Source organism: Anoplopoma fimbria, chromosome 14 (genome assembly GCF_027596085.1).
Source record: "Anoplopoma fimbria isolate UVic2021 breed Golden Eagle Sablefish chromosome 14, Afim_UVic_2022, whole genome shotgun sequence".
NCBI classification, from domain to species: Eukaryota; Metazoa; Chordata; class Actinopteri; order Perciformes; family Anoplopomatidae; genus Anoplopoma; species Anoplopoma fimbria.
The window spans coordinates 8,184,753-8,198,469 of NC_072462.1; the positions used below are offsets into that span (position 1 = coordinate 8,184,753).

General features: G+C 38.1%; 1 protein-coding gene across 1 annotated transcript in view; it reads right to left on the reverse strand.

Moving 5' to 3' along the window:
- LOC129101982 (transcription factor 4-like) overlaps positions 1-13,717 on the reverse strand; it is a 221,563-nt gene that overhangs the window by 108,569 nt on the left and 99,277 nt on the right. Inside the window, exon 6 of the mRNA XM_054611869.1 lies at positions 3,245-3,303. Coding sequence (XP_054467844.1) covers positions 3,245-3,303 — 59 coding nt within the window. The remainder of the gene's footprint in view (positions 1-3,244; positions 3,304-13,717) is intronic.

The following is a 13,717-nucleotide window of genomic DNA, read 5'->3' on the forward strand; positions in this document are numbered from 1 at the left end:
TGCTTGGATGATTGAACATATGAACACCTAATAGATTACTCAGATTATTCACATGCAAGCAAAAATAGTGACTCAATGAATGGACAAACATTGAATGGAGAATTTAAGTGAAGAGATGAATGAAAACCTGAATAAATCTAGAAATTAACAAATTACTGAATAACAAAACTGCTTTAAGAAAGTGAGGGAATGTCTTAATAGTTGGATAAATGGAAGGTGGAAAATGCAAAAGACTGAACTGAACAAGTTGCTGAACAAAAGTGTACAGCATGTTCTCTCTCTCTCACTGTGTATATGTTTGTTCACAAGGTTGTCAGGGCCAAATCCCGTCCTCATAACAGAAAGGAAAAGATCAAAACCAAAAGGCAGGAAGGTCTTGTTACCCTCAGTGTCTACTACGAGTCCTTCAAATGCAACACTGGAGTTTTTTGCTTTCCCTTTACTTTATTTCACTCCACTTGCCGTCTTCTCTTCATTCACAAGGCTTGGCAGTAAACTGTTGCCCAGTTGCCCCAGGCAACGACATTTGGACCGCCGTCAATCCGATTTTTTTAGTTTGATTGCCCCTGTTGGCAACCACCATCAACCTTGCCAGTCCAAGGCACTGGTGTTGATCTCCAAAAACACAAAGCGTAGGAAAAAATGGTAGATTGTATTTGGACGTACAGTCTAGTGGATCCAGTTTAAAACGTTATTATCATTTTGTCAAAGAAAGTTAGGTTGGCCCATTATCACGAAGTCTGATAAACCTCGTACTTTAATGAATCAACTGTCTAGATCTCCGTTAGGCCATTCATACCATTTTATAATTGCTCCAACAATCCAGCCTCAGGAACTGGTCCCAATTTGACAAGTATTCTGATCTGATTACACCTTTTAGAATGCTTGCCTGAATGGAGTTTGTTGAGATGGTATTGGGAGTTTTTTGTGCATAAATGAAAGGCTGACGGCTATTCTGTAGTTCTGTAAATGAGCTATCATCATGTAACTGAAGGTTTGTTTCAGGGAGATCTGATATTAATGAACTTTGAAAAATTTGAAAATGATCGAACAGCTCACCAGTTTGGGAGGTGGTTTTAGGTCTCAACTGGCTGAGTCGGGCATGTTGTCCTTAACTACGCTGCAAGAAGGGCTTCCTGGGGTCAAGCAATCTGCTCGCTTCAAGCCCTGTCCAAAGGGTCACACCCTAAACGGCCACACCCTGAACGGCCACGCCCTGTACGGCCACGCCCTGTACGGCCACGCCCTTAGCTGCACTAGTTGGACTAAAGGAGCATAACAGGTAATACCAGCTCAACATAATTTGACAATGATATTGTCTTAAATGACAATTTGGCAGATTATTTGGTTGCAGATAAGGATTTGATTGCAAGATTTAATAAAATCCATACTTAAGTGCAGCAAGTAGAAATCACAAGAAAACATTTGATTTTTAAGCTGTGACGTGACTTGGCTTTCAGTTTTATTCGAGTACAATTCCACCTTGAATGTGGAGGGGCATGATAACAAAAACACTAATTCCAAGTTCATTTTTATAAGATTGATGTCTCACTACTGTTTATACTATACTGATATAAATCTTCATTATATAAAATATATCAATAATTGTCTTTTTTAATGTATTCACACACATTATTTAAATTGTCATATAGTAGTGTATAACATTAAAAGTATGTTTGAAACGTTCTGCAGCTATGAAAGGCGTGTGCAGAAATGTCTGTATCTCTGAATTATTGAGCAGTAAAATAACATGATCTAATTCCCCCAATGTGAAACCCAAACATCTAGCACTGCAAAAGGAAATGTAGCAGCATCTTTTAGCGCAACTTTGATTTTCATAGGCACAGAAATGCATCTCTTTGATAAGCTTTAATTAATGGATGTTCAAGACGAAAATAAAAATAAATCCATGACATCAGACTCAGTCAACTTGTCCAACAGCCTGCGTTCGTATGTGATTTTTTAAATGAAAAAAACTAGAAGGAGGTCATCAAATTAAAGCGAGCACATCAAGCTTCTCTCCGTTTCATATTCCACCGGCAGAATCAAACACTGACATCTGTATATTCTCTTAATTATCAACGTGCATCTTCTCATGGATGCATATGGTCCATGAGAACTGAGCGGGAAGATCACGGTGCAGATTTAAAAACTCAGCTATTACCAAAGTCCTCATAACACCTGGCGTCACCGCCGAAGATAAATATTCCTTTTAAAAGGAATTAGACATAAAGTTAAAATGAATAATTATTAGTTTTATGAAGTTAGGAATATGTGGTAAAGTTAGTAACCTCAATGGAAAACATCAAAATATATTTAATAGAAAGATGTAACAGCTGTTGTTTTTAGTCTTCGAGAGGATGATTGACGCATAGGAAGCTAAATAATGAAATAACCAAACACCGGTGGTGCTGCTACCTGCATGATTTAAAGACTCGAGAAAAGTTGCAGGCAACAATAACTGCCGCCAAGTGAAAGACTTCTTACCATGAAATGATAAATGAAATGGATGAAAGTTGTTGTGACAAAGCAACACTGAATTGTCAACACCTTTTACACTCTTTCGGCTAAACATTTTGGTTTTCAGCCTAAAAACTCCTCAACCAAACTAAATGAAAGGTTGCTTGGATTAGGTCTGCAAAAGCTGCAGCATCTGTGGTGTGATAACGTTGATCCAACATTGCAAAGAGATCCGATATTGTTTGTATCATTTTTGACTTTTACATTTTCTTTTAGTTTTTCTTTTTTTTTTTTGCCCTAATGTGCCTTAACTGTTATATGCCAGAATCAAAAAGTTCCAATTTCACAAGCTAAAACCTCTTTGACCATTGGCTGGTAGGCTGTAGTGGCTCTCTATGAACAGCAATGCTTCACTCTGCTCTGCCCGACATGCTCTGCTTTCAGTGAGGAAGCTATAAGCTATCATCAGCTAAAATCTGATAAAAAGAATAATGTTGCCAAATAGCTACATTGCTAAATTCATATTACGGTCTATCGATGATTCATATCAGTTCAAGAAACACAACACACATATTGCTTGGTGACTCGACATGCTCTCATGGCTTCTATTTCGACAAAACTTTAAGTTTGAGGAACAAAGACTCTGGTGCTTAAATGTCCCCGAGACTGAACATCCTCTTCAAATTCCAAAAACTGGTTTGCTCTCTTCTGTACGCTCACCAGCAGAGGAGAGCAACTCAGCAACACACCCTTTATAAAAGAAGACACTGACAGTGGGACTGACCTGGTGGCAGTGCGGGTTGGACTCTCTGCCGTACGAGTACGAGCTCCTCTCTGTTTTACCTGCAAGAAAAAACAGAGGGAGCAGTTAGCAGAGGGAGTCAGATGCATATATTTGGTGAAAACGTATTCATCAAATTGGAAAATAATTAATCCACTCATTTACTAAATACTTCTACCAAAGAAAAGGTTACCAGGTAACTCATTCATAAAGAGAGGATGAGCAGCGATGCAAAACAATACAGAACAATTAACCATTCCTTCGTTCATTCCATTTCTTAAATGAGTTTCCCAACAAATGTCGCTTCACAAAAGCTTCATTCATTCATTCACATAAAATCTAATTCTTTACGACATACAACATCACATTCAGTACGAACAGGGGTGTGATTATGTATTCATTTTTTAATTCATCCATCCATTAATTCTTTTTTTTTTTACTTAACTGCACTGACTAATGTTAAGCTTCCGCCACTGAAAATGGAGTTACATACAATGACCAATGACAGGATGACCTCCTTCATACTTTCTCTCTTTCATTCATTCATTCATTCATCCATTATTTTCAAACCTCTATTGATATTGATTGGATTTTATTTATTCATTTACTAATTTCTTTGAAAATAACCCTAAATGGTGGCCCCTTATTTCTGTCCAAAATGACAGAACATACATTTTCAATTCAACGAGGACACATTCAGTCCCAAATAGATAACAATTGGATGTGCTAATTAATAAAGAATATATGTATTCATTTGGATTGATTTGTTTAACCAACAGAGACATAATTGTACATGAAGTAAATTTCAATCTTGCTTTCATTCGTTTAGGAAAAAATGTCAAAGATGTTCAGCAGAAAACACAGCCAAAGCCAGTTTTCATGATCAGAGTACTGAGAGTGTGTGTGTGTGTGTTTGTTTTCTGCTCACTACTCTCACAGCACAACAAAACAGACATCTGCTATGCCTGCAATGCATAGAAACCTCTTTATGCTACAAGCTCCAGCTTTGAAACCAGGAACAACGCGTCCACCCTCCAAGTTCTTTTAGCTGTAGATTCAGTTTCTCTGCTTGTGCAGACAGATTAAACTAAATATGAGACGTGGTATTACCGCTTTCAGACGGCCTAACATCTAGAAACCAAGAAACAATCTTCTCTGTCTCAGATCACTGTTGATGGTTTAAAATGTTTTTTTCTTCACTGGCACTGTATTTCTTTCCCTCTATCAAATAGGACGCATTGTGGAATAAAAAAAAATAAAACATTAGACTGCAGATGTAGTGCAGTATATAATACATAGATAGTAATTCTACACAATAGTCTAGAAACCACCAAGACATCCCCTAAAATCACCATAGAAATATTATGATGCGGCCTAGCAACAGTTAGCGATGCCCTAATCTTTATAATAATAAATGCATTCATTTTCAGAGTCTGTCAGCAGTGGGGCAAGATTTTGGAATGGGAATGGGTATTGCTATAATCGCGTCTGAATTCGCTAATTGGACTGTGAACGATGAGCAGCGCATGGACAAAGAAAACCTTGCCTACCATAACTGTCACGTCATTTCCTTCAGGACATTTAATTTTTTCTAGTTTCCTCTATTAGTTTGATTCAGTGTTGACTTTGTGGTACAAGAACGAAAGATGCTCTCTTGACTCAAGCGTTCTACATGTGTATGTGGACAAAGCGTTTGTATCAAGATATGCTTTTTGGACTACTCCCCTTTCTAATGTGCAGGCAGGCAGCAACCTCCGGTTCTGACGAGTGAAGCCGATGCGGAAGTGTCTTAAACTTGCATTATCTCTACTGACCAGCAGGGGGCAACTCCTCTGGTTGCAAAAATAAGTCAGATTCTATAGAAGTCTAAAAGAAAATGTCTTCTCTCTTGATTTATTCCGTCAGTAAACATGAGTTTGTGGTCTCAATCTCTAGTTTCAAGTATTCTTTAATACAGCATGATGTTCATTTAGTAAATTATGGTCCATTTAGAGTCAAATAGACCATAAAGCGAAGTATGCTTTAGGACGGGCTTACTGTGATTGACAGGTCGCTGCCACTACCACAGCCGTATTCGGCGTCTCTACTTAACTCATCTGCACTCCAAATATGGTAGCTTCAGTTCATTGGCTGCAAAAAAAAATAATATGCTGACGGCCGTAATCCGAGACGACGACGATGGAATCGACGATCCTATAGTCTTCAAAACGTCAGTCCACTAACCAATGGGTGACATCACCATGACTGTCTACAGCTTATATGCAGTCTAAGTGACAGGTGTCTTAAAGATACGGTTCAGCATGAAATCAATAAGACATATATATCCTCTTACCGGTAGTGCTATTTATCAATCTTGATGGTTTTGGTGTAAGTTCCCTGGTTTAATAGATATCGAAGTATTTTTGATTTTCGGATGAACTGTCCCTTTAAGCCTTAACCCTACATCTGATGCACATTAATGGAAATGAGAAAAAAGGGCAGCCATCCCACCCCAACTTACAGTCCTTATGGAACATCTTTGGTTCATCGTGTTTGAACATGTTTTTGATTGACATCAAAGTTTTGAAAAATGCATTCCAAGTATTGATCAGTACATGACAGGGAGGTGTAGTCTCTTTGGCAGGTAATCGACCAATCATTCAAATACTACAGAGAGTGTCTTGCTGTGAAAAAAGGGTGTCAGCAACCGAGGCAGCAAGTAGACAACAAAGCTAATTTCCCCTCCAACAGGCCTCCCTCTCCTCCGAGCTTGAGGAGACCACTTTGGGACTATTTTTATCCACGCGGACCTTCTTCTTGGATAAAACCTTAAATCTTCAGCCAGTCTAAATATCAAACCACGGATAGTGTGTAATTACATTCTGCGGGTCGGTGCAGCCGCACAAGATGAAATGGAGGCGAGGCTTGGTGACGAGCGTGTGTGGTGGAGAATGGAGCGTGTACGCGGTGAAGGGTTTGAATCAGGCGTGTATAGACCAGCGCTGAATGCACGCCAACATGGTAGTCGATGCAGAAGAGGTTGATAATTACAGGCATGCAGAATGGGAATGTGGTCGACTATGTCTGTGTGTGTGTGTGTATGTGTGTTTTTGAGTGCGACCGATACAGCGGCCTCGGCTTCAGCTAAGACTGATGCCAGCTGGACCGCTTTGGCACATATACAAAGACTCCCACACACACACACACACACACACCCAAAGTACTGGAAATCACTGGCACAGATGCAGACACAGACACACACACACACACACACACACACACTTACACAAATGTAAATGTGCACTATATACATACTGTATATATAGCTCCATGTAAACATACAGACACACACATACAAATGTACTTTTGCATGGTACTGAAATATACTCATAAACAGAATCATGTGCAATAAATTTTAACATTTGAATTCAGGACCGGGTACACACACACACACACACACACACACACACACACACACACACACACACACACACACACACACACACACACACACACACACACACACACACACACACACACACACACACACATCTATTTAGATTAAACAGTGCAGAAACCTCCGCAACAAATCCAAAAATCGTTCAACCATTGTATTATTAAGATGCATAATTTCTACTTCAATGAAATGTAAAAATATCGTATTTAATTGAAAATTTTCAAAAACTCTCAAAGCCTTTTAAAGGCAACTATATATAAAAAAATTTTTTTTAAAAATGGTAGATATTTCAGAGATCTTAAAATGTAATTTAAGGTTTAAAGTTATGCTCTGAAGAAAATAAAAGCGAGGTTTTATATGAAATAGAAACTGCAGAGTTTTTAATGGATTTATCCATGAAATAAATATAATTAAAAAACCTTTTGATGTATTTGGTCATAATCATAAAAACACAATAAAAGAATAACAGAGGCCTATGTCCTGACAGGATTAAACATTAGCTTATATAAGAGGCCTCTCTGTTTATTCTGTTATAATATAGCTATCACATTCATAGCACTGATCACCCAGGCGTCTCGTCACAGACCTCAGGGTGGAGGAGGGCCGTCATTGGCAGGAGGTTAGTCCCTCCTGCCACCGCAGCGCTTCATAAAAATAACCCGTTGGGCACTGTATGTATATATTTATCCCTCGCTTATGGATTTTGGATACACACACTCTTTCCTTATTTATTTAACTTTATATTTTGGTTTCTTGTCGGCAGCATTCAAAAGAAAAGACTAAAACACCCCCCCAAAAAATATATTGAATATATATTGAAATTTTACCTTCAGTTTTTTTCCACAGTTTTTTTTTATATAGTCTTAACATTTATAACCTGTTACCAGACAATGTGTGCTCACACTGTGACTCAAAACCACGAAAGAACATCATTAGTTGTCCCAATATTGTCCTGTGTATCTGGAACAAAAAAAATTGGAATCAATAGTGTGTTGTATGTATTATTCTCTACTTTTTGTGCAGATGATTTAAGTAAAAAACATTAAAAATAAACAACGTGACTAATCTAATTCATATGATTTCGATTGTTTCGTATACACTATACGTACCAATAATATAACAATGACCTAAATACAGAAGCTAAAAATACTACTAAAATATTTATTCAGAATTGAAGATCTCACAGTTGTGCAAGCCCAGTTCTTTACTTTTGTCCAAACAAGGCGACCTTTTCACCTCCGCCCTCTCTGCGGGCCGCGCTCATGTATTACACACACACAAACAAAACTCCCTGGCATTTTAATTTGGCTGTTAAAAAGAGAGAGCAACATTAAAGACATAAAAAGCCAGGCAGGGACGGAGCAAAGCAGACTGGGAAGGGTCAACTACAAGATCACACACCGTCTCACAGTACACGATGAATTGACACACACACAAACTGATTTTTTTAATTATTAAAAATGTTGCAACGTGTCATTAGAATGAAAATCATCACACTTTTTTTTTTTAAATTGGATTATTTCTTTAAAAGAGGGCTTTGACATGTATTGAATGTATCCTTGATTCTTCTCTTATAATAAATAAAAAATAGTTTTTTTCAGCAGGCTTGTTTTAATCAAGATCAGATGCCCCACTGTACTATGATATTTGTAGTAACATTAACCCATTTAAGGCACAAATCCACATAAAGGGAATTGAAGAAAATCACAGAGAATGGGGTCCAAAACCTCAGCATTGGCAGAGTCCGTCCAGAAAAAAAATCTAAAATAAATCTACAATTACAAAATACATTTAGCAGTTCAGCTTACAAACCACATTACCACTGTAGTTTTTCCCCCTCAGTCTGTTTCATACACAGTGTCCTCTGATGCTACCTTGGATGAAATTCCATCAGAACTTTCACTCTTCTCGTCTCTACTGTTTCCCTGTCAGACTCCCTACCCTCCAAAATAAAATAATTTCTATTGACCTTTTTGGTTCCTTTGGTTTGTGCAGAACCTTATTTTCAAAGAGGGTTACTAATGTGAAAGCACTTCAACCTCAGAAAGCTCTTTGGAAAAGCCCCTTTTTAAACGATTCATTTGATCTTGCAGTACTTCTAGGACCTCATTTCAAGGTTTTAAGGCATTATAGAGGGTACCTTTAAGAACCTTGCTTTAACCATTAATTACAGCAGGGTATCTCAAACCTCCCATGACAGTGATTCGAGAAGCCATTGAAATTTCAGAGATCTTAAAGAACTACCTTAATGAAAGGTTCTCAAACATTTTATTAGGGAGGAGCCATTGACATTTCAGAGTTCTTAAAAAACTACCTTATTGAAAGGTTAACAAACAACAACAATGCTTCAAGGAACATTGGAAACAAAGAGGTCCTTTGGCTTTTGTAATCATCCTTGAAACTGGACATTTTCTAGGTACCTCCAGCAATCCTCAAAAGACTGAGGAACATAATTTGTTTGAAGATCAGATGTGCCCCTGGCAAACTGTTGGTCACATATGTTTTCGTACAATCTGCTTTAATACAAACTAATATACCCCCCTCGTTTTTCAAGGAACCTCAGCAATCTCAGATGGTTCATTGACAAACCTGTCAACTCTCTGACGAGTTCTCAGGAAATAGTCTTCACAAAGGCTTCTCAAACAACCAAAGTGCCTTCAGAAACATCCAAAATACAAGGTTTTTCATCTTCGTAGTTCTTCATAAAAAAACCCGATTGAAATTGTTTTACGAGCGCTGGTTGTTTCTCCTACTTCCATTGTTTTATTGTTGAGGAACTTGGTGGTGGTGTGTCTGCCAACCTTTAAAATGCAAAACAATTATTTTGGTTTGCTCTTTGTGCAAACTAAAAAACTAATGAGCCTTTTCATTTCTCGGAAGACTCATTTACAAACCTGTCAAAGGTTGATTTGATCCGACGTTACCTTCAGGAACTCATATCAGAGTCTAGAAAAGTCGAACATACAAACAGGTGCTCTGAACCCTCAGAACATTCTTAGAAAATCTAATCTCTAACATCTCTATGGTGGCCCACCCTTAACATGCCCTTTGTGCAACCTTTTTAAGAACTAAAGATTCCTGAAGGTCTACTCAGATTAAGGCGACTGCATTTAACATCAAAATAATGATACAAATAAGTAAATTTGACACCTCAGGTCATTTTTCATGTAGTGATACCAAACATTTGCTCATAACAGCTCGTCAAACATGAGTATTTTTCATGGTTTCCTCCATTTAATACCATCACACGCTCAAGTGTTTCAGGAATTTTGACTGCTGTTGAGACAAAATCTTAGGAAAGCACTTATTTTTGATTCTTCAATCCAAAAACTGATTTAAAAGGTAGTAGTTGTAGCCTTACGCCCTATCACATCATACCATAAGTGTACCCATAACCAGCCCTGTCTGTTTCGAAATATTTCCTTTTATCTCAACCATCAGCTGTCACATGAAGACAACAAAGCCCCAAACGTATCTAAGAACAGACACTAGACTAGACTGCCTCAAACCTAAAAAAAAGAAAAACCTCACTAAAAGAAGGATTTCTAACCTCTACTCTACCTTCCAACAACCTCTGCATTTCTCTGAGGAACCCTGCAGTGACATTTTATCCTGGACGACGAACATAAACAGGCTCATTGGCTGTGAGGAGGACCCCCAGACAAACCGCCACTCATTAGAGTGTGCTGGCTGCATGGGTACAAAAGGTGGAGGAGGGGAGGTCAGCCCACTCTGCTGCATAAAGCCCATAGAGAAGTCGGTGAGCCAGGAGGACCAAATCCCTGCTAATCCACAACGCCGGGAGATAGAGAGGAAACACAAATAAGCTCCATTACAAGCTGAGAGCTAACGGGAACCGACCATTAGCTATTATCACACTAGACTACTTTTTAACTGGCCCGTAACCAAACTTACTCTTAATAACCCAGTCCTAAATCCTGCACCAAAAGTAATCTAAAGTATAATAGATTCAAACAAAAATCTTGCAGATTTTACCTTCAACTAAACACTGACCTCTTAGATCATAAGATGCTACAAATATTGTGTCAATGCCAAATCAAATTCATAGCTTTAGCATATTTTTAGCAAATATTAAGTGGACTTCAACTCTAGTCCATTTGAGGAACTCATAAAAATGTAATTAGTTTATAGAGGAGGCCGGAAACCATCACTGGGTGAAATTCCCAGTTTAATTTAACCAGTGAAAATCCAATGAATTATAACTCATTGTCTCAATGTTATTACATGTAAAAGAATGACATACAGTCACATTTGACTTCCAGGTATTTCACTTAGGAAATTTAATCATTCGCTGAAACTACATCAGGTGTATAATATTTTCTTTCAGAATTATCATGTAAAATATAGAAATAGCATACAGAGTATGTGTTTTTTTTTTAACCCATTTCTCAGATCAGATGGAATACATCTGAGCCGCTGTGGCCGGCGTTTTTGTTTAGCTTGCTTCATTTGCGTTGCTAACCATCTCACATTTTTCTCCTCTACGTCCCTTTTTTAAATGAGTGCCCTGAACGCCTAAATTTGTTTCAAATAATCCAACATCATTGCTGCTTTGTTTTCTCACTGTGGTGGTTTTTGATGGATTCCTGGAGCTGTAAGTTTACTAACCTTAGTTACTTTGATCAGAACTTAAAACAGCACCCACAAATAAGTGTGATACTTGAGATTTTGGATAAGTGGTTTTCATTCATTTAAACTGTATTATTAACTGATAGGTAGTGTACAGCTCATGGTTTGTGTGAAGCTTACGCTAGCTCTCAATGTGGTTGCCTGCAACAATAAAAAACTATTTAAAAATAAATAACTGATAAGGTAACAAAGAGGCGGAGCAGTACACCTCATGTTATCTACCTACAAAACACACTATCTAATCAGGGCCTAACACAAAATCTTTTCTTTCCGTCTATATTTCCTCCTGTACTCGACCCTGAATGTGTCCGAAAAAAACCACACCGAACAATCACAAAAACGCTTTGAGTTTGGCCGATTTACAAGCAACAGAAACCTCTCTGTGTGTCTCTGCGTTTGGATGAAGGCCAGCCTCAGAAAGTGAAAGTCTGTCTCCACAAAAAAGGGTCTGATTCTCTTCACTTCACATGATGCCATACTGTCAGGTTTTTAAAGGTTGTCACTATTATTTTACCTTTTCTCATGTTTTTAACCAGTACGTTCATTAACAAGTGTTTTTCAGGACAAGGATGGCACGGCACAGCGCGATACAAAACCAGGGAGAGCAAACACTCATACCACACGATCCAAATCCAGAGACACACTTCCTCGGTGTGTATGTATAAATAGTGGATTTTGTTGGACTTGCCTCCACAGCAGAAGCCCACGAAGCAACACCACTTTGTATTCTGGTCATGTCTGCCTCCTCGGAGCCCAGAATGACTGTCAGACCTGTAGTGTTAGTGTTGTGCTTTGTTGTTTTTTTATCTTCACACTTTTGCTACATAAGCATTTTATTTCATTGCTGATTTTTGTTCTTAATTAATTTTTCTATTCCATGATATGGATGGGTTTTTCGATATCCGGTTCCTAGTTGGCAAATCACCGGAGCTTCGTGGTCAACCAGTCACTTATTGAGTCTTTCATTCACAATCTCTCTCAGATACACAACAGGCATCTGCAAAGACAAAAACACTGGTGACACAAAAAACTGTTGTTACAAGACTGACTGAACATGAAGATTTGAATTACCTTAAAAGAGAGATTATACATTACATTAATATTATTGACACAAAACAGTTAAATATTTAAATATAAAAGTCTGACAGTTTGGAAGACAGTTTCATTTCATAAACAACCAATTCAGATTAATAAAACTTTAATCAAATAATAAATGCAAATAATTCAGTTAAATTGATTTACCCAAAATCCCCACTATTTACCACTATCTGCGTTTAGGTTTTTATAAAGCAAATAATTCAGTTAAAGTAGAAGCCAAAAGCCTCTCAACCTATAACTTTTCCCAAATGTATGTTTTTGAGGTTCTCTGAAGCCTAGAAGGTACAAAAATAAAACATGCAATTCTTCTGACAGCCCACATATAGACCACAGTTACCATATTATATATTATTACCATATAAGGTCATTTTTCAATCTCATGACATTAAAGTGTGTAATGTGGTTGAGACAGAGCTGCCACGCCATTAGGAGCACAGCCTCTGATTGGTGGACAAGTCAGGACCAACAACAATAACTGTTTAAAGCTTGGGGAAAAAATTGACAAATAATAACTGGAGCACAACAATTAATTTAAAGTCTGGAAGACCTTTTTTAAATATTGTAGTATTGTTATATCCTAGTTTTTAACTTTTACTTTCCAAAAACATTCTAACCTGACCACCAGACGGTTTGTGACACAGAACAATTGTATAAGCCGTCATTGGGAACTGCTTAAAAAAAGTTAGGCACTTTTAATAAATACTTGGCAGGTGATTGGATGAAGCTGAGTGAAATAACAAAACATACTTCGTTCTCTCCAGCGACAGACAGGGAGAGAGAAACAACACATTAATATCTTCTGATCAATACGAGGCAGCGGTGACAGGGAGAGCTCTGTACATTCTTATTATTAATTACTTCTTCCATGTTAATGCTCATCTTAATTACTTGAATGCAGTTTCATTAACTGCAACACAGCAATTACATCAACAACAGTAAACACAGACAAGAGAAGAGGAGGAAACAAGAGAGGAGAGGAGAGAGGAGATAGAAAGGCAGAAACAAGAGAGGAGAGGAGAGAAAACAGGAGAGGAGAAGAGAAGGGAGGAAACAAGAAACGAGAGCAGAGGATAGGAGAAAAGGGGAGGAGAGAGGGAAGGAAACAAGAGAGGAGAGGAAAAAGTACAGGAGAAAGGAAAGGAGAGAAGAGAGGTAAGGAAACGAGACAGGAGGGTTGAGGAGAGAGCACAGGAGAGGGAAGGAAACAAGAGAGGAAAGGGGGGGAGAAGGAACAGGAGAGGAGAAGAGGGGAGAATAGAGGGGAGGAAACAGGAGGAGAGGAGAGGAGAGGA